The sequence below is a fragment of the Phytophthora cinnamomi genome (assembly GCF_018691715.1).
Source record: "Phytophthora cinnamomi strain GKB4 chromosome Unknown Contig107, whole genome shotgun sequence".
NCBI classification, from domain to species: domain Eukaryota; phylum Oomycota; class Peronosporomycetes; order Peronosporales; family Peronosporaceae; genus Phytophthora; species Phytophthora cinnamomi.
The window spans coordinates 160616-186027 of NW_027151040.1; the positions used below are offsets into that span (position 1 = coordinate 160616).

The window sequence follows — 25412 nt, forward strand, 5'->3', positions numbered from 1 at the left end:
CAAAACTCCTCACCCAGCGCACCCTCCATCTCTGTCTCCCACCGCCCGCCAAGCTCAAGATGCTGGGACTCTACCCGCCGTCCGCGTTCGACGCCTACAAGAAGGAGAAGACGCACTTCTCGGCGTCGGTCGATGCTGCCGTGGAGCAGATCCACGCCGCCTGCCACGGCATCGGAACGGACGACAAGGCTCTGGTGAAGCTGCTCGGCCCGCTCTCCCCCAACGAGCGCGGACTGATCTCGCTGCGCTACAAGGAGCTGCACGGCAAGACGCTCCGCGAGCTCGTCAAGAGCGAGACGTCGGGCGACTTCGGCTACCTGCTGCAGATCATCTGCTTCACGCTGCCGCAGGCCGAGGCCTACATCATCTTCCACGCCATGAAGGGCCTGGGCACCTCCGACCACCTGCTCTACTCGGTCCTCATGGGCCGCACCAATGAAGAGATGGATCTGCTGAAGAAGACGTACTTCGAAATGTACGACACGGATCTCTCCGTCTCTATCAGTGACGAGATCAGTGGTGACTTCCTCGCCGCCATCATGAAGGCGCTCCAGGTGAGCAGCCAACACTTTATTGTGTTAGTGCAGCAATTCGAGGTAGTGACTGTCCATTCGTGTATGTGTCCCCACTTCAGGAGCCTATGGTCGAATACAAACCGTCGTTTCACACCAAGGAGAAGGCCGAGGAAGACGCCGAGCTGATCTACAAGGCCGGCGAGGGCAAGTGGGGCACCGACGAGAACGGGTTCATCAAGGTGCTGTTGGCGAGCCCGCCCGAGCACCTCCGCAACATCGATGCGGCGTACCAGGCCAAACACCAGCACGACTTAGTCCACGCGATCGAAAACGAGTTCAGCGGCAGCGCCTGCGCGGCGCTCACTTACTTCGGTAAGTTCGGATCATCCCCTGCACCAACTGTGACCCGAATTGACACGTTCCATATTTTCGCTTCCTACAGTCCGCCTGAACCTCAACGCGTGGCCGTTCCTCGCCGAGCACATCGAGGGCACGATGGCTGGGATGGGCACTGACGAGACGGCTCTCAGCGCCGCCATCGTCCGCTACCACTCGTACCTGGGCAAGATCATGCCCGTCTACGAGAAGAACTACAAACAGTCGCTGCACGACCGCATCAAAGATGAGGTCAGCGGTGAGTACCGAGAGCTGCTGCTGCAGCTCCTCGAGGCCCCACGCTCCGTTGGCAGCTTTGCGTAAGAGTCAAGTGCACGTCCAGTGTGTGGGTAGTCTTCATGCACCATTTCATTGAGCACGTCCAACAACAATGTCAAATTTCACCCACGAAAAAGGCAATTCTCTCTCTCATTTCTGATATTTTAATTGCCACCTCGCTTTTCTATCTGATGTTTTTGCATACAAAATCAACCGCGGAACCCATTACTAAGATTTTTCTGCACAGCACGCGGTAATTGACAGCCTTTAGCGCGAGGTGACGGCGGCGCTAGACAACAGCAGCGACGATGCAGCACACATTCCCGCAGCACGCGCACGATGTGTTCCACGGCGTGCCGCTGGTGTACCCGCGCGAGATCGACGACGCCTGCGAGCGCATCCGCGACGCGACGGACGGCCTGGGCGTGGACGAGAAGGTGCTCGTGGACGAGCTGAGCGCTCTGTCCACAAGCGACCGGCTGCTGCTCATCTACCGCTACAAGGACCTGTACCGCGAGGAACTCAAGGACACGCTGAGCAGGGACACGGTTGGCGACTTCCGCTTCCTGTTGCTGCTGCTGACGATGCCGCTGCCGGAAGTGGAGGCGTTTGTGCTGAACGTGGCCACGTCGGGCTGTGGCACGAAGGAGCGGCTGCTGTACCCGGTACGGCGGCGGTGTTTGCTGGGCTTTCACTGCTATCGTGTGTATTTACTGACGTTAGCTACCTTTCGTTGTTTTCGTGCCGCGCCAGATCATCCTGGGCCGCACGAACGAGGAGCTCTCGATGCTCAAGTCGACGTACTACTACATCTTCAACAAGGACCTGACCTGGCTCATGCGCTCTGAACTGAGCGGTGACTACCGCGAAGTGATCCTCTTGGCACTCGAGGTGCGTTGGCTGTCATGCTTGGTTGCGTTTGGCCGCTGAGGGCTGCGTGCTGCGGATATTGTGGGTTGCTGTGCTGTTACTGACCGCTGCTACTGCTGCTGCTGCAGCGACTGCAAGTCGTGTACGACCCTAAGATCCACACGTACGAGAAGGCGAAAGCGGACGCCGTGAAGCTCTACGACGCTGGCGAGGGCCGCTGGGGCACGGACGAGACCACGTTCATCCGCATCCTGTTCTCAAGCCCGCGCGAGCACCTCGTGCTGGTGAACGACATCTACAAGAAGAAGTACGTGAGCGACCTGGAGGAGGCCGTGCGTGCCGAATTCAGCGGCTACGCAACCGAGGCGCTCGTGTTTTACGGTGCGTGCTTAGCGCGGTTCACCACTGCTGTTTCTCTTTCTCGTAGTACCGATAGCTGCTGCTTTTTGTGCTGTTCGGCGCCACGCTAACACGTACTGCTTCGTTTTGCGACTCTGTCTGCGCGGCAGTCCGCCTGGCGCTGGAGCCGGACGCGGCGATCGCCGACCACTTCGAGCGCATGATGAAGGGCCTGGGCACGGACGAGAAGGGGCTGAGCGCCGCCGTGATCCGCTACCACTGGATGCAGCCGCGCGTGGAGGCGCTGTACGAGAAGCTGTACGGGCGGTCGCTCGAGGAGCGGATCCGCACGGACACGGATGCCAACTACGGCGATCTGCTCGTCACGCTGCTGCACATCCCGACGGACGGCGGCGGCAACAGGAGCAGGAGCAGGAGCAGCAGCGACGGCAGCGACGGCAGCGACGGCAAGGCGCCCGAGCCTGCATCCTAGACGAAGAGCTGCAACTCAACAAGATGCGTTTCTGTACTGTACGTGCACTTGGCCACAACTTCCCACCCACACGCGCCCAGACAGCCTGCTCGGCCGCCCAGACAGCGCACCGCCGCCGCCGGCGCGCGTTCCTGGTCCACAGGCGAAAGTTTGCTCGAACAGAGAGCGGTGGGTGCGGCGGCGACATATATGGATGCGCCTCGCGTGTTGAAACGCCTCGAGAAATCCATTGACGCAGTCGCCGTTTCAGCGCCGTTGGCGTCTAGCGAAGACAGCTCCATTCCCGCCGCCTCATGGGCGCCCGCCTGCCGGCACTTGGTCCGCGACCAGGCCAGCCAGCGCTTCCGCCGCACCACACATCCTGCCTCAACTTGAGGCCCTCAAGCCCAGTGTACATGTACACTAATCCGGTGTGCGAAGATTGCGCTCGCAGTGGTTGAGAAAACCATTTCAGCCAATGGCCGCGCGGTCCGACACACCGCCGATTGCGCCGCATGCGCGAGAGTGGGCCGGCCTTGACTGGCTCAGCAAAGCCTCAATGCGTCTGCCCGCGTCAAACTTGAAAATGTACGCGCGGCCGCTAAAATGGACGGATAGACGAGGCAAATGTACGACAAGCGCGACGCCACGGGCAAATTCCAGGAGCGCCGCAAGACCCCGCCGCCGTCGTAAACACGCCGGGCACCGAGCGCGCGGCGTCAACGCGGCCGGCGCAATCTGGCTGCGGTGGTGGAGGCAGCCGCAGCGAGTCGCTGCCAGCGACACGCCCGCGCCAAGGCGCCATCCGCGCGGCTTCAGGCAACGGGCTTTCTGCGGACATTTTTTTGTGGATTAAAACTCGTTAGTCGAGCGTCCGTACACAGTTTTGCCGGTCAGTCTGCTGCAGCGGCAGCAATTGTTGCTGTTGTTGTTGTTTATATTTGTACTGCTGCTGCTGTTGCTGCTATTGCTGCTGCTGGTTGTTGGTATCCGGCGCTCCGACCGACAGACTGGTGGATCGTGTACCTACGTTTCGTCCATACCTGGCCCAGCCGCCTTGTCGGTCTTCTCGCCGACTTTCGCAGCGCTCTCGTCTTCCACAACCGCGGTTGCGAGTCGTCGGCAGTGCCAGCCGAGCGACATATGCGCGCCTGCTGAAACAGAGCTGCCTGCTGGCAGCCCACCGCAACCAAAGCCCAGTCTAAAGTCGGGAGCACGCTGGTCCGATCTCGCCCCCAGTTGTAGAGCTGGGGTCGCCAGCCGGCGTGGCTGGTCACCAAGGGCTGTCAAGGCCCTACCTGTATGTCGCAATCCCATCTGGGTTAGTACACGGGTAAAGGGGCGCTTGACACAAACTGGAACGGCTCGACCCCGCAGCCGCGGAGCCCCAGCGCCGCCGCCATGTAATGCGCGCGACATCCCCTCGCCTCCGCGGCTGTGGGGAGTGGCGGACAATGTCCCTGCATAGCAGGCGAGATAGCCCCTCGGCGACCTGTGGCCAGGACCAAATGTGACCACATCTTGGAAAATCGCACAACCATGTAGTCCAAAAGTGAGGGTTACCTTCATTCGCGCTCATTACCGTTATTTTTCGAACCTTACCGCCCATTGGTCGAAAATGATACTTTTCGACCAATGTGCGCGTGCCAAGCCGATTACGACACCCTTGTTTCCCATCAGCAGGACCTAGCCCTCGTCGCTCGCGTAATCGCCTTCGCGGAATGCATGGCCCCGGTTCTGGCTCTGGCTTACTCCCAGTCAGGCGGCGCTCTCACAAGGCAATTTTCCCCGAAGAGCGCAGGTCGGGTCGTTGCTTGACTTGCCGTAGGACAGAACAGATAGCGCCGGAAGCATGGTCGGCCTCAGCGCGCTCGACGTGGACGTGGTGCCGCTCACGAAGGAGGCGCGCTCCTCGTTCCTCACAAACTCTACGTGCTGCTCGGCCGTGAGCAGCAGCGGCATGGACTCCACGCTGCTGGACTCGGAGGCGCTCAGCACGTCGCGCCTCAGCAGCCTGTACGGCGGCGCCGACCGCGCGGGCCAGCGCCTCACGATCCTCGAGGAGGACCTCGAGACGGATGGCGCCGCGCTCTCGCAGAAGCAGGTGCAGAAGAAGCTTTTCGATCTCCACTCCGTGCGCGTACTCAAGCAGGTGCCGCTGCCCGACTGGATGAAGATCTTCGTGCCTCGCATCGTGCGCCTGCAGACCGGCACGGTGCCCTACATGGAGTACGCGCGCTGCGAGAAGGGCGAGGTGCGCCAGCGCCAGATGATCAGCGTCTGGACGCGCGTGGACCGCCTGCCCAAGAACAAGCTGTCCATCGACTTCCGCATGCCCGCGGACGGCGAGCGCTCGACGCCCTCGCCCAGCCCCGCCGCCTCCAAGGGCTCAAACGACAAGGTGTCGCGCGACAAGTGGATTCTCAAGTTTGACACCAAGAACGAGCGCGACCAGTGGGCCAAGCTCGTGCAGGACGCTATCGATCTGCTCGGCTGGATCGCCAAGTTCACGCTGGGCGGTGTGATCATGGAGACTCAGAACTCGTCTGTCGTCGAGTGCTCCACATGGATGGACCGAAACCGCCCGTCGTACGTGATGAAGTCGATGGAAGCTTCATCTACTAAGCAGAGCCACTCGGCTCGCAACGAGATTGAAATTCAGCGCATGCTGACCAACTACTCAAGCCACCCGAACATCGTCGCGCTCCACGACTCCTTCCGCCAAAAGGAAAAGGCCTACCTGGTCATGGAGAATTGCGTGGGTGGCGACCTCTTCGACTTCATCAGCCAAAACGGCGGCATGGACGAGCACGAAGCCAAGACGCTTTTCCGTCACATTGCCAGCGCCGTCAACCACTGCCACGAGCACGGCATTGTGCACCTGGACATCAAGCCCGAGAACCTGTTCTTCAAAGTGTCTGCGCTGCAGCTCGAGACTGTAAAGCTCGGAGACTTCGGTTCCGCCATGCAGCTGGACAAGAGCACGCTGAAGAAGGCCATCAGCTGCACGGTGGGTTACGCTGCGCCGGAGGTGCTACAGAACGGCAAGGTTTCGTACGCTGCCGACGTGTTCAGTGCCGGTGCCGTACTGTACACGATTCTATGTGGGTACTCCCCGTTCAGCGCGCCGTCCGAGGATGATATGTTGGAGCGAACCCTTTCGGGCGAGATTTTCTTCGACGAGCTCGAGTGGTGGCGAATTAGCAACGAGGCCAAGGAGCTCGTGAAGCAGATGATGCACGCGGACGCCGACCAGCGCCCGAGCATGGAGGAGGTGCTGGAGCACCCATGGTTCTCTAAATGGTAGTTGTATAGGTTATAATATTTATGGGCACGGTGAAGGCGTGCCACGAAATGAAATACCATCCAGTCTACACAGTCTTCCGAACCATTGCATTACCGCAGCGGAGTGTCATCTCGCGCTGCAGCACCGGACAGCCATCCCCGCATGACTGCGGCTGATGTCCGACCAGCCGGACAAAATTGGGCACCGCGGGTCAATGCCTTGGATGTGCCGGCCACTTCAATCCGCTTCAGTCTGCGGTGGCCGCTTTCAATTGGCCGCTGCGCCAGGGCCTGCATAAATGCCGCTTGCCGTGTGCAAAGTGACGGGCCTGGCAGCGCATATCCAAGCGGCGAGATCAAGCAGCAAGCGATCGATCGATCGAGAGGCAACAAATAATAGGCTGTGCATTGAAATAGCAGCGGTCTGGCGCCAGCAACGCCTGCATGAAGCAAAGTTTGCCTCGTCCCCATCGCATTGAGCTGCTGATCGGACGATGATCGCAGTTGCCGTGTGACAGATTTCCCGTGTTGGGCTTATGCGGTACCGCGTGCATGCAGCTCGCGCGGTTGGCTGTGGTGGCGCCATAGAGTCCAACGCGAAGGCACGAAGGCAGTCGATCGCGGGCACAGCAGAGCCGATCATTTGCCTGAAAACTTTGGGTCTTTCCAGCCCCACGCTGCTTTGGCCCGCCTTCGTCATCCGCGTGAAGTTAAACGGCGAGGCGAAGGCTTTCCATACAAATACTGTACCAAAAATTTATGTTGTCAGCCACCTGGCGTGCTACGAACTTCGAAGTTCCAAGTCGCTACCTACATACCTATTGGGGTTTTGGCTTCGACGCGTCAGTGTATAATGCGCTGCGCACCACAGTGACAACACGCGCGCGCAAGCTCGCCATAGTTATATTAGTTAGTACCTCATGCGCCTTTGCTCTGGAGACAAGGGTGATCGCGGTCACCCCGCTCCTAAAGTTACAGCAATAAATCCCGAATTCGAAAGCATGAACCCTACGGTTCTGATAGCCGGCCAGTCGCTTTAGCGGTGGGTTGCCAGCAGGCACGCATATGTCGCTCGGCTGGCACTGCCGACGACTCACAACCGCGGTTGTGGAAGACGAGAGTGCTGCGAAAGTCGGCGAGAAGGCCGACAAGGCGGCTGGGCCAGGTATGGACGAAACGTAGGTACACGATCCACCAGTCTGTCGGTCGGAGCGCCGGATACCAACAACCAGCAGCAGCAATAGCAGCAACAGCAGCAGCAGTACAAATATAAACAACAACAACAGCAACAATTGCTGCCGCTGCAGCAGACTGACCGGCAAAACTGTGTACGGACGCTCGACTAACGAGTTTTAATCCACAAAAAAATGTCCGCAGAAAGCCCGTTGCCTGAAGCCGCGCGGATGGCGCCTTGGCGCGGGCGTGTCGCTGGCAGCGACTCGCTGCGGCTGCCTCCACCACCGCAGCCAGATTGCGCCGGCCGCGTTGACGCCGCGCGCTCGGTGCCCGGCGTGTTTACGACGGCGGCGGGGTCTTGCGGCGCTCCTGGAATTTGCCCGTGGCGTCGCGCTTGTCGTACATTTGCCTCGTCTATCCGTCCATTTTAGCGGCCGCGCGTACATTTTCAAGTTTGACGCGGGCAGACGCATTGAGGCTTTGCTGAGCCAGTCAAGGCCGGCCCACTCTCGCGCATGCGGCGCAATCGGCGGTGTGTCGGACCGCGCGGCCATTGGCTGAAATGGTTTTCTCAGCCACTGCGAGCGCAATCTTCGCACACCGGATTAGTGTACATGTACACTGGGCTTGAGGGCCTCAAAGTTGAGGCAGGATGTGTGGTGCGGCGGAAGCGCTGGCTGGCCTGGCCGCGGAGCAAGTGCCGGCAGGCGGGCGCCCATGAGGTGGCGGCAATGGAGCTGTCTTCGGCAGACGCCAACGGCGCTGAAACGGCGACTGCGTCAATGGATTTCTCGAGGCGTTTCAACACGCGAGGCGCATCCATATATGTCGCCGCCGCACCCACCGCTCTCTGTCCGAGCAAACTTTCGCCTGTGGACCAGGAACGCGCGCCGGCGGCGGCGGTGCGCTGTCTGGGCGGCCGAGCAGGCTGTCTGGGCGCGTGTGGGTGGGAAGTTGTGGCCAAGTGCACGTACAGTACAGAAACGCATCTTGTTGAGTTGCAGCTCTTCGTCTAGGATGCAGGCTCGGGCGCCTTGCCGTCGCTGCCGTCGCTGCCGTCGCTGCTGCTCCTGCTCCTGCTCCTGTTGCCGCCGCCGTCCGTCGGGATGTGCAGCAGCGTGACCAGCAGGTCGCCGTAGTTGGCATCCGTGTCCGTGCGGATCCGCTCCTCGAGCGACCGCCCGTACAGCTTCTCGTACAGCGCCTCCACGCGCGGCTGCATCCAGTGGTAGCGGATCACGGCGGCGCTCAGCCCCTTCTCGTCCGTGCCCAGGCCCTTCATCATGCGCTCGAAGTGGTCGGCGATCGCCGCGTCCGGCTCCAGCGCCAGGCGGACTGCCGCGCAGACAGAGTCGCAAAACGAAGCAGTACGTGTTAGCGTGGCGCCGAACAGCACAAAAAGCAGCAGCTATCGGTACTACGAGAAAGAGAAACAGCAGTGATGAACCGCGCTAAGCACGCACCGTAAAATACGAGCGCCTCGGTCGCGTAGCCGCTGAATTCGGCACGCACGGCCTCCTCCAGGTCGCTCACGTACTTCTTCTTGTAGATGTCGTTCACCAGCACGAGGTGCTCGCGCGGGCTTGAGAACAGGATGCGGATGAACGTGGTCTCGTCCGTGCCCCAGCGGCCCTCGCCAGCGTCGTAGAGCTTCACGGCGTCCGCTTTCGCCTTCTCGTACGTGTGGATCTTAGGGTCGTACACGACTTGCAGTCGCTGCAGCAGCAGCAGTAGCAGCGGTCAGTAACAGCACAGCAACCCACAATATCCGCAGCACGCAGCCCTCAGCGGCCAAACGCAACCAAGCATGACAGCCAACGCACCTCGAGTGCCAAGAGGATCACCTCGCGGTAGTCGCCGCTCAGTTCAGAGCGCATGAGCCAGGTCAGGTCCTTGTTGAAGATGTAGTAGTACGTCGACTTGAGCATCGAGAGCTCCTCGTTCGTGCGGCCCAGGATGATCTGGCGCGGCACGAAAACAACGAAAGGATGCTAACATCAGTAAATACACGCGATAGCAGTGAAAGCCCAGCAAGCGCCGCCGCCGTACCGGGTACAGCAGCCGCTCCTTCGTGCCACAGCCCGACGTGGCGTTAAGGCCTCCACCGACCATCTTTGTGGTGTGTCCTCATGGTTTTACTCAGATAACACGAAAGCGCGTTGCTGCTGTTGCGAGTAATTTGCGAGGTATTAACGAGTGTTTCAGTATTGTGTCATTAAAATGCCGCCACAACGCATTGAATGGGAAGCTCTCAAGCTAACTTAGGCATTTTGGAATGGAGTCATATTTGCACTGTGGAAGAGCAACCCGAATCTGGCGTGATGTTGGCTCGTGAGTCACAAGCTACCGCCTGAATATCATTTCGGTAGCCCAATCTACTTGTATAAATAAAGACAACCCCGCTAACGAGAAGAGAACAACATGAATTATCTAAGTCTTACCCACGAGAGGCAGCTCGAAGACTACGAGGCGTAGTATCGCGCCTCTGGGAAAATGTAGAACCGGCGTACACCATCTTTCATCTCGTGGCTGTGACTACCTCGCGAGCGACATACCCTCCGCGTTGACTGTAATTACGATGTGTGTATGGGTTGCGGTAACCAGAAGAGCAGGTCATGCCGGTTATCCGATCCGCCACGGACAAAACATCGCGCAAACAAGGAACGGCTTGTGTAACAAGCGCTTTTCCTCCAAGTGACCATGCCAGCTATGATTGCCGCTGGCAACATGGCTGCACTTGCCATCTAAGTTAGAGAATGAATAAATAACGCAAGACTTTAGTGCACTAGAAGCATATTAGTGCACTAATGTTACGACTGTACCAATCACGCCAAAACCCTACGAGCTCTGGTATATTACTGGATGAAATATCTCAGAACCGTAAACACAGCTGCGACGCTCATTATGTAGGAATACAGCTCCTGGTTGGCTGCTAACTCTCGACGTACACCCGATTTGTCTCGTCTGCTTTGCAGTTAGTACTATCAGTGGTATGAGCTTAACTATCGTTCCGACTATCACTACCAAATTGACCTCGCCCCGAATTATGACCAAGAAGCGCGGAGTGGACTACACCAGCAAGCTAAACTCTACCGAACGCTAATTAAGTGGGTAGGCAAGCGCAAGAAAGGCGAATCGATGGAGTCTCAGTGACGTGGCCCTCAACCACGCCTGACAGCTGAGGCAGAGCAAAACCTCTGTGAGTGGATAATGGGGCGACAGCTTATCGGGAAGCCGGCCAAGCCTCGTGGTCAGCTGAAATCATTGCCAAGGCCAGCACGATCGCTGAGATGACTACGGGCACTGGCGTTGGTAGCGGCTGGTACAGGCGCTTTATGAAGCGGCGCCGGCGTCGATTAAGCAAGCCGCTTGACTTCACGTGAAGAAAACCGTCCAACAACAGCTTCTCGTCCTCCCACCACCACGCACGAAAGGCAGGAAGCGGAAGACAGCGACAGTTTGGTGGGCGATTGCTAACCCGTGAACTACTAGAGAACCTACTTACAGTACAAGCAAAGCCTCAAAAGGCACGGCGAAAAGGTTCCCGACTGACACCGGTTCATACGGAGGTTGAAAATGCTCCAGACGCACCCGAGCAATCGCTGTTTGAAGCAATAGTTTAGTCAAGAGATAAGACAGACAGGCAAATCAATGTTAGTTACTGTAAGTCAATTGCACACAGATGAGCAGATAATCATACCTTTATAACAGTGCGTAATTAACTGTGTCCGAGGGACTCGAGACCCGCGACAACCCTGCTCCCCGTAGAGGCCCTCCCATTAAGCCCAGCGGCGTTAACCGACTGAGCTGTCAGCACTGTCGAAATGACAAATTATTTCCAAGATACATATCCTTTCAATACTGATGTGTTTGCGTTTTTATCGTGGCATAATAGGTTACCTCAACCACTGAGAAGACGAATAGAAGGTACACTGTCCCAGTTTGAGGGTGGGAATTGCTGGTTCATACAAAGTACTAAGATAAAGCGAGCACTAAACTGGCAATCAGCAGGAAATAGACCATTCACTACAATCCATCCAAACTACCCAATAAGAGCCTCTCCATACCAGAATTAATCTATGAAAGGGAGTAAACAAACACCTGTCTGGGCATGCATATTGCACACTGAAACTCACAGTAGACTTTCGGCTACCGCGCCTTGACTGATGCCCTTTGAAAAGTGCACTAAATTGGCAAATCCCCTTAATGGAAAACCCCTCGTCTCTTTGACTTGGTTATTCGGTGTGCTCCACACCTTTAACCAATTTAGACAGACCCGGTACCGTGTACCGTGGGCACCACTAGAAAAAACTTGTATGCCTCGCATTTCAACCAATCACAGATCTGATCGCGATGATTAAAGACCTCGAACACGCCATCCGCCTTGGTTCGTCGACAGCCAGCTCGATGGTGCGGACAAGCAGTCTTCTGACACGGTGCGCGCTACCCCACGACTGGGAGCAGGGTTCCTCTGCAAGGCCCCTCCAAAACGGGCAGCACTGAGCAGCTCCGCGTCGCCCAGGAGGGGCCCTCCAAGTGTTGTTGGCGATGAGACACCGGGAGACTACTGTACATGTATCCAGCTCGATGCCAGCCTGAGTTCCTGAGCAGAGCAGCGTTCATGACCCTGCAATTCGCCGCACGAACGCAGTGGCGGGCGCCGAGCATCGCGCTTCTCCTGTCGCTTAACCGCCGAGCCGATTGCGTGTTTGCCAGCGAGGTCCCACGGTGCTTTCGTGCCAAAGGTTCAGCAACCCTCATGATTTGCGGTGCTGCAGCTGGCTGCCAGCCTGGCACGCTCTACATCTATTTAACGGCGCCCGACGGCAAGCCGGCAGGCCGGCGGGCCGCCAGAGCAGCAGCTTGCGGCCCCAGCCGCAGGCGAGTTGCCCTCATCTCAGTGGGCGCCGACAATGCCAGGCGACGCCTAATCCAGACCGTCGACAGATGACCGCGAGTCAGCGGTGCCGCGACCGTGCCATGTTTTTTTAGTGCTCTGCTGCTTGGTGCCTTTCTGAAGATTCTCGGCACAGCAGGTGCACCGGCTGGCGGGCACGATATCTGAGGTGGAGGCGGCATTGGCGGCGCATGAGCTAAAGCAGCTGTGACATCGACCCCAACGCATCTTGCAGCGCTTCCTTGCAATTTTTGTCCAGCCAGTGTCTGCATGCCGGCGTTTGTGGACGCCGGGTGCTGATCGTCTCACATCGTCGGGGCTCGGGGGAATCTTGCCCTGGTCACTTCAAAAATCCTCTAAACCGATCGATCGGGTTGATTGGGGAACCTATTTTTGCGTTATACACAACAGCCCAATTGTATGTTGTGGGAGTCTTTGCCGGTATAAGTTCCTACGATGCACATGTCACAGTCAGCTGGTGTTCTTGGCTACCACCCCGTCTCTTACATTTGACTATCATATTCCCGGTAGTCAAAATGTGCTTATCCCCTCCTTATTTCTATACCGTTCATCTCCGCAGGTCAGTTATATACAACCCCCAAGTCAAAAGACCTATGTTCCGCAATGGATCCCCTTATTTGATGATCCCACCGGTCTTTGCGCGATAGGCGGCAAAGTCCATGCAAACCGCAGCGAGCCAAGTGACGTCTGCTCACTCTCTAACCTGCCGGCCTCCGCGCACCCCGCCACCGACGAGCCCGCGCCTTCCTCCACACAACACGCCCCCGCCGCCATGAGGAAAGAAACCATGACCCACTCGCACACCTTCGGGGGCTCCGCCGGGGAGCGCCCCATCACGCGCCACGACCTCAAGCACGCCACGCGTATCGTGGTCAAGATGGGCACGAGCGTCGTGTCCACCAACGGCGAGCCGGCGCTGGGCCGCATCGCGTCCATCGTGGAGCAGGTGTGCATGCTCAAGCGCCAGGGCAAGGAGGTGCTGCTGGTCACCAGCGGCGCCGTGGGCATCGGCCGCAAGCGCCTCAACAAGCAGATCCTGCTCTCAGCCTCGCTGCGCACGCACGTGCAGGGCAACCAGCAGATGCTGGCGCTCGAGAAGAAGAAGGGCGCCATGGCCGCCGCCGGCCAGATCGGCCTCATGTCGCTCTACGAGACGCTCTTCTCGCTCTACGACGTGGCCTGCTCGCAGGTGCTGGTCACGGCCTCGGACTTCAAGACGGCCCAGAACCGCGCCAACATGCGCGACACGATGCTCAACCTGCTGGAGCTCGACGTCGTCCCCATCGTCAACGAGAACGACGCCGTGAGCGCGTCGCCCGACGGCACCGTCTTCACGGACAACGACTCGCTCGCGGCGCTGGTGGGCGGAGAGATCGAAGCCGACCTGCTGATGCTGCTCACGGACGTGGAGGGCCTGTACAACAAGCCCCCGAGCCAGCCTGGCGCCAAGATCATCTCGGTCTTCCGCCCCGAGAACAGCGACTTCAAGATCGGCGAAAAGTCCAGCGTTGGGCGCGGCGGCATGGGAGCCAAGATCGAGGCGGCGCAGTCGGCCATCTCACAGGGAGTAAACGCCGTTGTGATCGCCAGCGGCATGAAGTACGGCGTCGTCGGATCCATCATGAAGGGTGCCAGCCTTGGAACGCTCTTTGTCGCCAATCCGGGCGTCGAGTCGCCGGACTGCATGTCTGCCGAGGAGATGGCCAACGCTGCCCGCGAAGGCTGCCACCAACTCCAGGCTCTGTCCTCGGAGGAGCGTGCGAACATCCTGCTCCGCATCGCCGACGAGCTCAAGAAGAACAGCAAGACGATCTTGACCGCAAACCGCAAGGATTTGCTGGCTGCTCAGAAGTCCTCGATCGACGAGGGCTTGCTAGCGCGCTTGAAGCTGTCCGAGGAGAAACTCGAAACATTGGCCGACGGAATCCGCAGTATTGCCGAGGCGGAGGAGCCAATTGGACGCATGCTGAAGCGCACGGAGCTTGCCTCCGGTCTTGTTCTGCATCAAGAGACGGCATCGATTGGTGTGCTCCTGGTCATTTTCGAGAGCCGCCCCGACTCACTGCCACAAATTGCTGCTTTGGCGCTACGCAGTGGCAACGGTTTGCTGTTGAAGGGCGGTAAGGAGGCACTTCACAGCAACGCTGTGCTGCACAAGATCATCGTGAACGCGGTGGAGGAGGCCACGAACGGCAAGGTGAAGAAGGATGTTATTGGTCTGGTTACGTCTCGCGAGGAAATTTCCGACCTGCTCCGCCTGGACGATGTCATTGACCTGTGCATCCCGCGTGGCTCGGGTTCCATGGTGAGCTACATCAAGAAGAACACGCGTATCCCGGTGCTCGGCCACGCGGAGGGTGTGTGCCACATGTACATCCACGGCGCTGCTGATGTCAAGAAAGCCATCGAGCTGGCAGTCGATGCCAAGACGGACTACCCCGCTGCTTGCAACGCCCTGGAGACGCTGTTGATCGACGAATCGCTGGTTACCAGCGGACAGGACAAGGAAATTCTATCTTCACTTGAGGAGGCTGGAATCAATCTTCACATCGCGCCTAATGCTGCGAAGCTTGGCGTCGCCACCGTGAAGTCGCGTCCAACCAGCTCGCTTTCGACCGAGTACGGCACGAAGGACCTCACCGTTGAGGTCGTTAATGGTGTTGATGCTGCTATCTCTCACATCAACCAGTACAGCAGCGGCCACACTGAATGCATCGTGACGGAGGACGCAGCTACGGCGGAGCAGTTCCAGCAGATGATCGACAGCGCATGCGTATTCCACAACGCTAGCACTCGCTTTGCCGATGGCTACCGGTTCGGTCTAGGTGCCGAAGTGGGCATCAGCACTGGTCGCATTCACGCCCGTGGCCCCGTTGGTGTGGAGGGTCTGCTTACCACCAAGTGGAAGCTTGTTTCGGAGAGTGGCCACACTGTTTCACAGTTTTCGGGCGCGAAGAACGATCACCCCCTGAAGTACACGCACAAGAAGCTGGAGCTGATCCAGAAGGAGGCTAACGTGGCCCGCCCGCGGAGTAGTCGGCTATAGGCCCCGCCCCTTATCACGTGTGTGATAGATAGCGAGATAAATCTACACACCGCAACAAATACAAGTACACGGCTCGGAATCGATACTTGTCTATTTGGCAAACAATGCGTACATGCATCCTATAGAAGTTTATCGAAGGAGCTTTTTTCTCTATTAGAAGTCCATGTCGTCTTCGTCGTCGTCCTTCTGCCTTTTCATACGCTTCCGACGGTCACTATCATTGATGGCGGTCAGGTCGCGGGTAGCTTTGGCTCGCAGTGTGTCAATGTCGTCTGCATCCTCAGCCCACTCGAGAACAAGATGCCGGCCATACAGATGCGAGCTGGCAAGGGCCGAGAACGCGTTGCGAGCTTCCTGCTCCGTGAGAAACTCCACGAAGGCAAAACCGCGGTGTCTGCCGTCAAACTTCTTCGGCATGCGCACACGCTTGAGCTGGCCGAATGCACCAAACAGCTCGCGGATTTCGTTGCTTGTCGCCTCAAATGCAACGTTACGAACGATGATCTTGGATTTGCGGCCTTCGCCATCAACCTCACCAACTGCACGCTTCGGAGCTGCGGACGCCTTCTTCTGCGAGAGCTTCAGGTTTAGCGCGTGACCATCCACCACGGTGTTCTGAAGGGTTTGCAGCGCACGCTCCGTGTGTTTCGCGTCCACGAATTCGACAAATCCAAAACCCATTGAGAGCATACCTCGCTTCGGGTCCTTTCGGCGTGCAACTGTAACCTTGCGCAGCTTTCCACAACGCTCAAATACCTTCTCCAGCGCCGCTTCCTTGGTAGTGAAATTCAGGTTCTTCACGCAAATGGTGTGGCTAGCGTCACCTACAGCAGCATCACCGTCATCGTCGACGTCCGGCACGACGGCTGACGTTGTCTTGATGCCCTTCTGTTCGGACGCCGACGCCTTCGTACTAGAAGACGCGGAGGCAGGGCGGTCAAACACCTTGACCGGAGCCCATTCCAGGTAGAGCGGAACGTGCTGGTACTTTTTGTATGCTAGGGAGCGGAAGGCCTTGCGTGCCTCCGAAGGCTCCAGAAACTCCACAACAGCAAGTGTTTTGGATGGGGGCAACAGGAAGCGGCCAATCTCACCGTGCTTCCTAAAAAGCTGCGCAAGCTCTTCTTCCTCCGTTGTGTGAGGAAGGTTTTTGATCAAGATTACCGTCGTGCTTCGCTCAATCTTCTTTGACGACTGCTGCTGGCTTGGCTTCTTTACCAACGCACCTTCAATAGCATTGAGGTCCACTCCTTCCCGCGCGAAGAAGTCTTTGTTTTCCTTGACCAGCATCGTTTCACCAATAGCTAAACGCACAGCCATGTTGCCCTGCTCCTTATCCATGATTTCACCACGCTTCACTCCCATGCGCTCAGCAAGTGAGCCCACAGTCGCATCACCGCGAATGTACGAAGCATTCCATCCTGTCTTCTTCTGGGCCTGGATCTGGCGCTCCAGTTCTTTGCGCTGCTTGTACGTCAAGTTCGGGTCCGCCAGAGCTGCCTCCGGGTCAAGTTTGACAGGCTTAGAGCGGGCAAAGATCACGTGAAGACGCCGACCTTGGAATGCCATCCCATTCAGTGCTGTGAGAGCCGTCTGGGCATCCACTGTCGTGCGGAAAAGAACAAAGCCGTATCCCTTACGACGACGGGTCTCATCCAACGGCATGTGCACTTCTTCCACGGGGCCGTACGTCGAGCATAAGGCCTCAAGATCCTCCTCCACCGCCGTAAACGGCAAGTTACGCAGGAACAACCTCGCAGTGGGTTTATCGTCTTCTTCAGTCGTTTCCGGTTCTCCAGACGACGAGTTCTTCTTATCGTGCGAGGACTCAGTGTTGCCTTCATCTTCGTCATCTTCCATATCCTCATCTCCATCCTCATCGTCCGACTCCTTATCGATATTCTTGCTCACCTTGGAACGCAAGAAGTCCATATCCGACATCGCCTCCGACTTCTTGCTTTTCTTTCTCTCAGCGCCAGCCTCTTCCTCGTCGTCATCGCCATCACCCGGTTTGGCCGCTCCCAGCTCTTCATACTCGTCATCGCTGTCCTCTGCTTCAGCAATGTCCACGCCTTTGGTGGCCGACTTTCCGTCCGAGGGGCCCTGCACGTCATCGTTAGCCCAGAACTTGGTCTTGGATCGGGCTTGCATTGTCTCCATGAACTCCTGGAACTCCCCACTCGTCTCTTCAGCCTTCTTCGCCTTGGTATCTTTCTTTTCCGGAGAAGTCTTCTCCTCGGTCGAGGAGGCCACAACACCCGACGACTCAGGGTGCAGCTTCTCGTAGCGGCCGCTCCCGACCGAGTATTTGCTCCAGGGGCGCTCCATCTGATCGGATTCCCTCTAAAACACCGCAGCAAACGCGCAGACACAGGTACAAAACGTCAGTAATTGACGTCTGGAATTAGGTCGAAGCGCAGATATCGCTGCTGTACTGCACGCACCGAGAGCGCCACGCGCACGTTGATCTTGCACGTGTCGAAGAAGCTCTGGTGGAAGAACTTGCGCGCCTGCTCCGCCTGCTTGGCGCTCTTGAAGCCCACGAAGCCGAAGCGCCGCGACTTGCTGCCGTCCTTGGTGCGGATCACGCAGGCGTCCGTCACCTCGCCCTGCGCCGCGAAGTGCTCGCGCAGCCGCGCCGAGTCCACGTAGGCCGGCAGGTTCTGCACATACAGACGCGTGCCCGTCTCCAGCGCCGCGTCATTGGGCGCGCTCGGCGTCGCTGCTGCTGCCATCGTCTCGCTTCCAGTCGTCAGTCGGCCACTGCCCTGACGTTTGATGCTCGACCGCGGTTCGTGTGTGCCACACCACGGGTTCCGTTGGACGCTGGCAGTTGGCCAAATGGTCCATTTCCCCCCTCTATATGGACCTTTTTCGGTTTAATGTGGACGATCTACGTCTATAGTAGAACTTCATGCGCGGTTGGCCGCTTCGTACGGATTCTCCGTGCTGCGCAGCGCTCGCTGGAGCTCTTCGTAGTCCGCGAAGTTGTCGGCCGTGATGACTCCGTGGCGCACGAAGAAGTCGAGCAGCAGCAGACACACGTCGGGCTTGAAGCGCTCGGGCTCCGACCAAAGACGAGCAAGAGCGTCCTGCACTGGCAGCAGGTCGAAGCTCTCCACCTCGCCGTCCTGATTCGCCGGAACGGTGTGTGATGGCAACTCCACATCGAAGATGATCATGGTGTCGTTCGTCAGGCCGTACGGGTGCTTGGACACATAGGAGATGCTGCCAGCGGCTACGAGTCGCGGACGAGTCCATGAGGGCTCCAGTCCGGCCTCTTCCTCTGCTTCCTTGACCATGTTGTCAAGCGCCGAGATGCCCGCAGGCAGCCCGCCACCAACGATGGTATCGCGCATAAGCGGCCAGCGCTTCTTGGAGGCGCTACGCGTCGCGATCCAGACGTGCGAGACGGCGCCAGTCTCCTTGTCGCGCACAAAGCCATTCAGGTGCGTGGCGAACTGGCTGAGACCGAAGTAGGGACCCACGCCGCGGTGGTAGGTGAAGAGCGTTGGGCTGGAGAACGTCGTCTTGGCCATGTAGAACTCGTCCTGCCAGAACGGGAAGGCCCCTTCCTGCCTCAACTCGGCCTCCATCTTCTGGAACGCGTGCGATCGCTCCTCAATGGTGCGGAAGCGCGGCTTCATGACTATCTCGCTTTCCGTCACCTCCAGCAAGTCGCTGAACTTGCTCAGGCGCTTTTGCAATCGACAGACACACCATTAACCCTAGCAGTGGATGACCCAGCGATCTATTACATGCTGCCCAGCCAACGCACCTCTCGCTGCTGCTTGAGGACGAACCCTGCCACAACCGACGTGCAGGGCCCCTGGACGCCCAGCGCCCGTCCCCAGGCCTCCCCCTCCTCGGGGTGCAGCATGACACGGAGAGGCACATAGGCCTCGCGCGTCCAGCTCTTGACACGCGCCACCAGCGGCCTCCACGCCATTGGTGCGAAATGATTAAAACCTCCAGTCGGACCACCGGGTATACAAAGAACAAGTGTAAACGACGAGGAGACACGAGTCAATCGAGCAGCTCCAGCACCAACGGACGAGCTTAGCCTTTAGGTTGGCACTGCAGCTGCTGCTGAGCGGTGGAAGCCCCTCTATATATTACATGTATCCCTCTCGGCTACACTCTCTCTCCTCCTACAAGCCTTCACTCCGGTCTCTAGTGCAGGATAAAGTTGAGCGAGTGCGACTTCTGGCCGAATTCGTCCTCGTCGTCGCCGCTGTTCATTTCGCCGTCGTCGTCGCCGTGGCCACCGCGCTCCGCTCCGTTGGGCGGTGCCTGGCCGTATCTGGCACCGCGCTCGCCCGCATACTCGCGCTGCTGGCCGTCACCGCGCGGGCGCTCGTAGCCGTTCATGCGCGCGTGCTGCTGCTGCTGCTGCGCGTGGGGCGCCGACATGCGCACATCCCCCTGGCGATCGTAGCTGCTGCTATCGTCGTCCTCCACGCGGTGCGTGCGGCCGTCCATCGCGCTGGACGACGGCAGGGCGCGTCGCGGGGGGCCGCCAGTTAGCGCCTGCTGCTCCACGAAGTCGTCCTTCATGGCCTTGAGGTCGGCCAGCGGCAGTCCCATGAACACGCCGAAGCCGTAGTAGACCTTCTCGTCCTCGTTGTCGTTGTCGCCGGCCACGCCGCTGACGCGCGGCAGGTTCGCGTCCCCGCCCTCGCGCCGCGTCGCCAATCGATTCTCCATCGCCATTGCCGCCTGAACTGTGTCTTCGATAATGTTCGGGGAGAGCAGCTCAAGATAAGCATCGTACTTAACGGCAGGTGCGGGCAGAAGATGGCTACATACAGATGGCTACATACAGATGGCTACATGTACTGCAACAGGAAGGGGTTGGTCTCTATGGATTACCGCGCGACGCAGGCGCTGTGATCAACTACCGCAGGCCTATTTCCTCCGGCGGAAGCGCTTGTACGACTTCTTGCCCTTGGAGGCTAGATCCTCGTTCGCGTCGCGTGCACGGTACTCGCCGTCGCCGCTGAGCTGCGAGCCGATCTCCTTGTGCAGTTGCCGGAATTTACGCATCGAGCCCACAGGGCGAAGGGGCTGCGCAAGCAGGCGGCTGAGCTGCGCGCGGAGCGCCTGCACCGATTGGTTGGCCGTCGTCTTCTTCTTGCTGTCCTGATTGCGCTGCTTCGCGCCCAGCTCGAACAGCAAGTCCTCGTCCATGTCCAGGTCAGCGGCCGCAGCCATTTGCTCGAACCAAGTTGCCTCCGACTTGAGCTTGCCCGCAGCGTTCTCCTGGTCATTGATGCTCTTGGCAAGGCGCACGCGCTCGTCAATCGTCTCCATATACCGGTGGTCGAACGGGAAATCCGAGAGGCCTGTCGGCCGCTGTAGCATCTTGCAAATCTGAACATGGTACTTGGCATCTGTAGGCGAAACCAGAGCAATACTCAAGCCGTCCTTGTCGGCACGAGCAGTACGACCACTGCGATGCACAAACACCTCCGTGGAGCGCGCAATGTGGTAGTGAACAACGTAGTCCACACTGGGGATATCCAGACCACGCGCGGCGACGTCGGTGGCCACTAAGATGCCCTTGGCGTGAGCACGGAAACCATCCAGCTTTTTCAGACGCTGTCGCTGCTGCATCTCGGCGTGTAGAGCGAACACAGGGAGATTCAGCAGGCCCAAGAGGCTGGTCAACCGACGCACTTGATGAATAGCATTCAAAAAGATAATCGTTCGACCCGGGTATTGCGTTAGGAAGTAGTAGAGAAAGCTGTCGCGCGTGGATTCCGTAACTTCGTGCTGACACAGCTCCAGACCAGCAGGAAGCGACAGAGCCACATTCTCTTGCTGCTTCTTCGTTTTTCGCTGGGCTTCTTCCGATATAATAGCCTTGGCACCAGGGATACCCAGGTCCGGCTCCGCAATGCTGAGATCAACGACAGCGGGCTTTCCACGAAGACCCACACGCTTCATGACACGCTCCAAAACGCTCAATGCGTTGCGGTACTTTTTGGTCTTGCCCTTCTGGAACCGACCACCCTCAGGAATTGTCAGCGTGGCCGAAAACAGGAACGTCTGGCGCGTATGGCGCGGAAGAGCAACCGCTTCTACCTTAGGCTTAGAGGCCTTCTCGCTCTTTTTCGCAGCAGCGTTTTTCTTTTCCTTTTCTTGTTGCTTCTTCTGCATCTTCAGCACATCGTCCAACATCATCACCTTCGAGCCGCTAGCGAACTTAGACATGTCGATATCCTCGCCATCATCATCTTCTTCTTCGTCGTCGTCGCTACCTCCGTTGTCGTTTTCATCATCACTACTGTCTTCGCCCTCGCTTTCTTCATTATCGGAAAGGTTCGAGAGCTCCGAGGCCGCTGATTTGTTCTTACGACGCAGCGCATCGAAAATCTTCTCCAACTCCGGGTATGATCCAGGTTGCAGCATACGATCCGCTTCATCAACTACGAGGAAACGCAGCGTGGTCGCCAGGTCCTTCATGTGCTCGTGGTTGGCCTCAATGATATCCCAAAGACGACCAGGCGTACCGATCACGATTTCAGGCCTGTAGCTGAGAATTCTCTTCTGCTTCTGCACAGCCATACCACCAACCAACGTGACGACGCCAATTTCGCGGTTACGCACCATCTTTTCCAGGTGCTGCTGGATTTGAATGGCAAGCTCACGCGTCGGAGTCAGGATCAGCGCCTTGCAGTCCTTCGTGTATCCAGGCTGCTCACGCTCATGTAGCAGTTGGCTCAAAATCGGCAGGCCGAACGCCAGCGTCTTACCGGAACCCGTCGGCGCCGCACCAACCACATCACGGTTGTCCACCAGCGCCGGCAGCAACGTACGTTCCTGAATCCGCGTAGGAGCCGAGAACCCGCAAGTCTGCAGCGACTGCATGAGCAGCGGGTGCAACTTGAACTTGTTCCACTTGGGCAGCTTCACGTCCTTCAACGGGACAATCTCCACAGCCTCCTCCGTTTTAGCCTTGCCGCCGCGGTTCTTCTTCTTACTGTTTTTCTTCGGAGCATTGTTTTCATCTTCCTTTGCTGGCGCCTGTTTCGCTTCCATCTTCACTTCCGTTTCCACAATCTCCCCCTTCACCTCAGCGTCGGCGTCGCCGTTCGCCTGCTGCTTCTTGGCCTTGGACTTCCGGCGCTTCTTCGTCTTGCCGCCGCCCTGCTCGTCCTGCTGGCGCTTGCTGTCTCCAAGCAGTATTTTGCCTCCGTCCTCCGTGGTCTGCACTCGGTAGTCCGTGAGCTCCTCCAGCTCGAAGGCGCATCCGTCCTGGAACCCTTCGATCTGCATGTCCTCGATGTCCACCTTCGCCCACCCGGAGTCCTCCATCAACGAGCCCGCGCCCGTCGCACCGGCGTTCGCGCCGGAGCTCGAGCGTTTCTTGCGCTTCTTCGACGGCTTCGCGCCGGCGCCGCCCTTGGGCGCCAGCGAGTAGGGCACCACGGACACGCCGCTCATGCTTGCACTTGGCCAGTAATTGACACGCTTTGACCAGTGCTGCTCGGCAACTCGGAACCAACCGACCTTAAGTACGCATTAGATTTCACAGTAAAATCGTAAGCGGTTAAATACGCCGAAGTTCGTGGTGTGGTGCACGTACCACAATGTACGCACATAAAATGACCCGATACAGCGTCCATCAATTGTCCCGAGCGTTCCATCCACAGCTGCAACTTAGCTCCGATCTCCGGCCGAGGCATGCGCGCTATCTCTCGTCTCGCGCGGCGCCCGGGCGTGCCGCGCGCGTTTGTGCCCGCACTCGTGTCCTCCGCCAGCAGCCGCCGCGGCCTGGCCAACGACGCCTTCGTGTCGCGCCACTACCAGATGCAGGACCCGCGCGACGTCGGCGACTTCCTGCGCCGCAAGAGCCTGGCCGTGCGCGAGACGGACTCGCACTTCGTGGTGCGCGACTGCCCGTTCTGCCACGCCACGCACGGCAAGGCCGACAACCTCTTCAAGATGTACGTGCACAAGACGCAGGGCGTGTACAAGTGCCATCGCTGCGGCGCGGCCGGCAGCTGGTTCGACTTCAAGCGCAAGCTGCAGGGCGGCGTGGGCGTCGCCTCAGCGGCCGGCGCGTTGTACGGTGGCAGCAGCGCTGGAGCTCCGGGCGCCCTTGCCGAGGTGAAGGTCATCCAGGCGCTGGACAACGAGAAGGCTATGGCGATCCAGAAGAACTTGCTAGACGACCCGGAGTTTGAGCCCGTGCTCCAGTACCTGACGGATGTCCGAGGACTATCGAAGGAGGTGCTGCAGAAGTACTGTGTGGGTGCAATTGAACAGCCCTTCTGGGACCATGAGTCGGGCGAACGCGTCAACGCCAAGTGCATCTCCTTCCCGTGGATGGCTCGACAGATGGACATGGATGCCATGGGTGTTGTATGCCAGGACGAGCAGAAGTCGGCACCAGAGGACAAAAATCTGTATGATGTTGTTAGACTCAAGATCCGTGCTGTGGACGACAAGGCGAAGCAGCAGCTTGTCCCCAAAGGCGGCAGTTGGGGGCTTTTCGGGTGGAACACTGTGCCAACGGCTGCGAACGAGTTGGTGCTGACTGAGGGCGAGTTTGATGCTATGGCTGTCCACCAGGCGACAGGAATGCCCGCAGTCTCGCTGCCCAATGGTTGCCAGTCCCTTCCACCCAGCGTGCTTCCCTTGCTTGAGCGATTTAAGCGCATTTACCTCTGGATGGATAACGATGCCTCAGGCCAGTCCAACGTCGAGAAGTTTGCATCGAAACTCGGTATGACTCGCTGCTACATTGTACGCATGCCTGCAAATGCTTCATCTTCTCCTGTAAAGGATGCCAACGATGCTCTCCGGGCCGGACTCGACCTTACTGCAATTGTGAAGTCTGCGGAGCGCATGCCCCACAGCCAGATCACTACTTTCGAGGAACTTCGCCGAGACGTGTACGAAGAAATTGTGAACCCGCTGCGTGCTTGCGGTGTGCAATCGCGCGCTTTCCCATCGTTGAACAGACTGATGAAAGGCCACCGAATGGGCGAGGTGACAGTGCTTACAGGGCCTACAGGTTGTGGCAAGACCACACTACTGAGCCAACTATCGTTGGATTTGTGTGGTCAGGGCGTGAGCACGCTATGGGGCTCATTCGAGATCAAGAATACTCGGTTGATGCACAAAATGCTCACGCAGCTCGCTCAGAGAAATCTTTCCGGTGACGTAAACGCCTTTGAAGCTGCCGCTGATCAGTTTGAAGCTCTACCCATGTACTTCTTGCGGTTCTTTGGAAGTACTGAAGTGGATGAGGTTTTGGATGCTATGGAATACGCCGTGTACGCCTATGATGTGCAGCACATTCTCTTGGACAACGTGCAGTTCATGATGGCAGGTCAAGGACGTGGCTTCGACAAGTTTGAGCGCCAAGATGCGGCGCTGGACAAGTTCCGTAAATTTGCCTCCGCTAAGAATGTGCACCTGACACTTGTGATTCACCCGCGCAAAGAGCAGGAGGACCAGGACCTTACGCTGACGTCCGTGTTCGGCACGGCCAAGGCCACACAAGAAGCCGACAATGTGCTCATATTGCAGCGCACACGTGGCGAATCCAAGCTAGACATCCGTAAAAACCGCTTTGACGGCACACTGGGGTCAATTCCTTTGAGGTTTGACCCGGATTCCGCTTCGTTGCGTGAGGTTGGGACGGAAGGGATGAGCGAAGGTGTTGCAGCTGTGGACCTTGAGGCCGAGATGGAGCTCGCTCAAAAGCGGCGCATACAGAGCATCAGCCGCGCGCAGGAACGCCTTCAGCCAGAACCAATGTACAACCCCTTCCCCAACATGGACCCTGAGGATGCCCACCCATCGGACGAGTACCAATATGTGGCATCGGGATCTGTAAACGGACACACCAATGGATTCAATGGGCATAATGGGCACAATGGGCACAACGGCAGCCATAGCTTCAAGGTCAACGGAAGCTCCCTGCCAAGGCTCGACAATGAACAAAACGACGACCACCCTTTTAACGGCAGCAGCGGTCTCAACGGAAGTTCGGGCCATTCACGCCCAGAGCCTGACGATCTCACCGGCGCAGGTGGCGGGAGCGGTGAGCCTTTTGCAGCCTTCACGCCCATTATCACTCGGTAATACTGTTACGAACGAAGGTGAGTTGTGACTTCAACG

The 25412-nt window shown here is 58.2% G+C and overlaps 10 protein-coding genes across 10 annotated transcripts; 5 read left to right on the plus strand and 5 right to left on the minus strand.

Annotated features, from left to right (window-relative positions):
* Positions 1–59: 59 nt before the first annotated feature.
* IUM83_17287 (Annexin (Annexin) Family) lies at positions 60–1214 on the plus strand (the record flags this gene model as incomplete). The annotated part of the gene is made up of 3 exons (XM_067942229.1): positions 60–554; positions 635–887; positions 958–1214. The coding sequence occupies 3 exons, from the start codon at positions 60–62 to the stop codon at positions 1212–1214; spliced, it is 1005 nt and encodes a 334-aa protein (XP_067782353.1).
* A 263-nt stretch (positions 1215–1477) lies between these two features.
* IUM83_17288 (Annexin protein) lies at positions 1478–2871 on the plus strand (the record flags this gene model as incomplete). Its single annotated transcript, XM_067942230.1, has 4 exons — positions 1478–1834; positions 1923–2060; positions 2168–2420; positions 2549–2871. The coding sequence occupies 4 exons, from the start codon at positions 1478–1480 to the stop codon at positions 2869–2871; spliced, it is 1071 nt and encodes a 356-aa protein (XP_067782356.1).
* A 1831-nt stretch (positions 2872–4702) lies between these two features.
* On the plus strand, positions 4703–6157 carry IUM83_17289 (CAMK/CDPK protein kinase; the record flags this gene model as incomplete). Its single annotated transcript, XM_067942231.1, has 1 exon — positions 4703–6157. One exon carries the CDS (start codon positions 4703–4705, stop codon positions 6155–6157), a length of 1455 nt encoding a protein of 484 aa, XP_067782357.1.
* Positions 6158–8323: 2166 nt separating this feature from the next.
* On the minus strand, positions 8324–9423 carry IUM83_17290 (Annexin (Annexin) Family; the record flags this gene model as incomplete). Its single annotated transcript, XM_067942232.1, has 4 exons — positions 8324–8646; positions 8775–9027; positions 9135–9272; positions 9361–9423. 4 exons carry the CDS (start codon positions 9421–9423, stop codon positions 8324–8326), a joined length of 777 nt encoding a protein of 258 aa, XP_067782386.1.
* Positions 9424–13001: 3578 nt separating this feature from the next.
* On the plus strand, positions 13002–15275 carry IUM83_17291 (delta l-pyrroline-5-carboxylate synthetase; the record flags this gene model as incomplete). Its single annotated transcript, XM_067942233.1, has 1 exon — positions 13002–15275. The coding sequence occupies one exon, from the start codon at positions 13002–13004 to the stop codon at positions 15273–15275; it is 2274 nt and encodes a 757-aa protein (XP_067782358.1).
* A 153-nt stretch (positions 15276–15428) lies between these two features.
* On the minus strand, positions 15429–18010 carry IUM83_17292 (RNA-binding protein; the record flags this gene model as incomplete). The annotated part of the gene is made up of 2 exons (XM_067942234.1): positions 15429–17618; positions 17720–18010. The coding sequence occupies 2 exons, from the start codon at positions 18008–18010 to the stop codon at positions 15429–15431; spliced, it is 2481 nt and encodes an 826-aa protein (XP_067782420.1).
* Positions 18011–18187: 177 nt separating this feature from the next.
* Positions 18188–19224, minus strand: IUM83_17293 (RNA-binding protein; the record flags this gene model as incomplete). Its single annotated transcript, XM_067942235.1, has 2 exons — positions 18188–18973; positions 19087–19224. The coding sequence occupies 2 exons, from the start codon at positions 19222–19224 to the stop codon at positions 18188–18190; spliced, it is 924 nt and encodes a 307-aa protein (XP_067782397.1).
* Positions 19225–19448: 224 nt separating this feature from the next.
* IUM83_17294 (RNA-binding protein) lies at positions 19449–19988 on the minus strand (the record flags this gene model as incomplete). The annotated part of the gene is made up of 1 exon (XM_067942236.1): positions 19449–19988. One exon carries the CDS (start codon positions 19986–19988, stop codon positions 19449–19451), a length of 540 nt encoding a protein of 179 aa, XP_067782419.1.
* Positions 19989–20183: 195 nt separating this feature from the next.
* On the minus strand, positions 20184–22724 carry IUM83_17295 (DEAD/DEAH box RNA helicase; the record flags this gene model as incomplete). The annotated part of the gene is made up of 1 exon (XM_067942237.1): positions 20184–22724. One exon carries the CDS (start codon positions 22722–22724, stop codon positions 20184–20186), a length of 2541 nt encoding a protein of 846 aa, XP_067782385.1.
* Positions 22725–22964: 240 nt separating this feature from the next.
* On the plus strand, positions 22965–25376 carry IUM83_17296 (Twinkle protein; the record flags this gene model as incomplete). The annotated part of the gene is made up of 2 exons (XM_067942238.1): positions 22965–25109; positions 25197–25376. 2 exons carry the CDS (start codon positions 22965–22967, stop codon positions 25374–25376), a joined length of 2325 nt encoding a protein of 774 aa, XP_067782396.1.
* Positions 25377–25412: the final 36 nt, after the last annotated feature.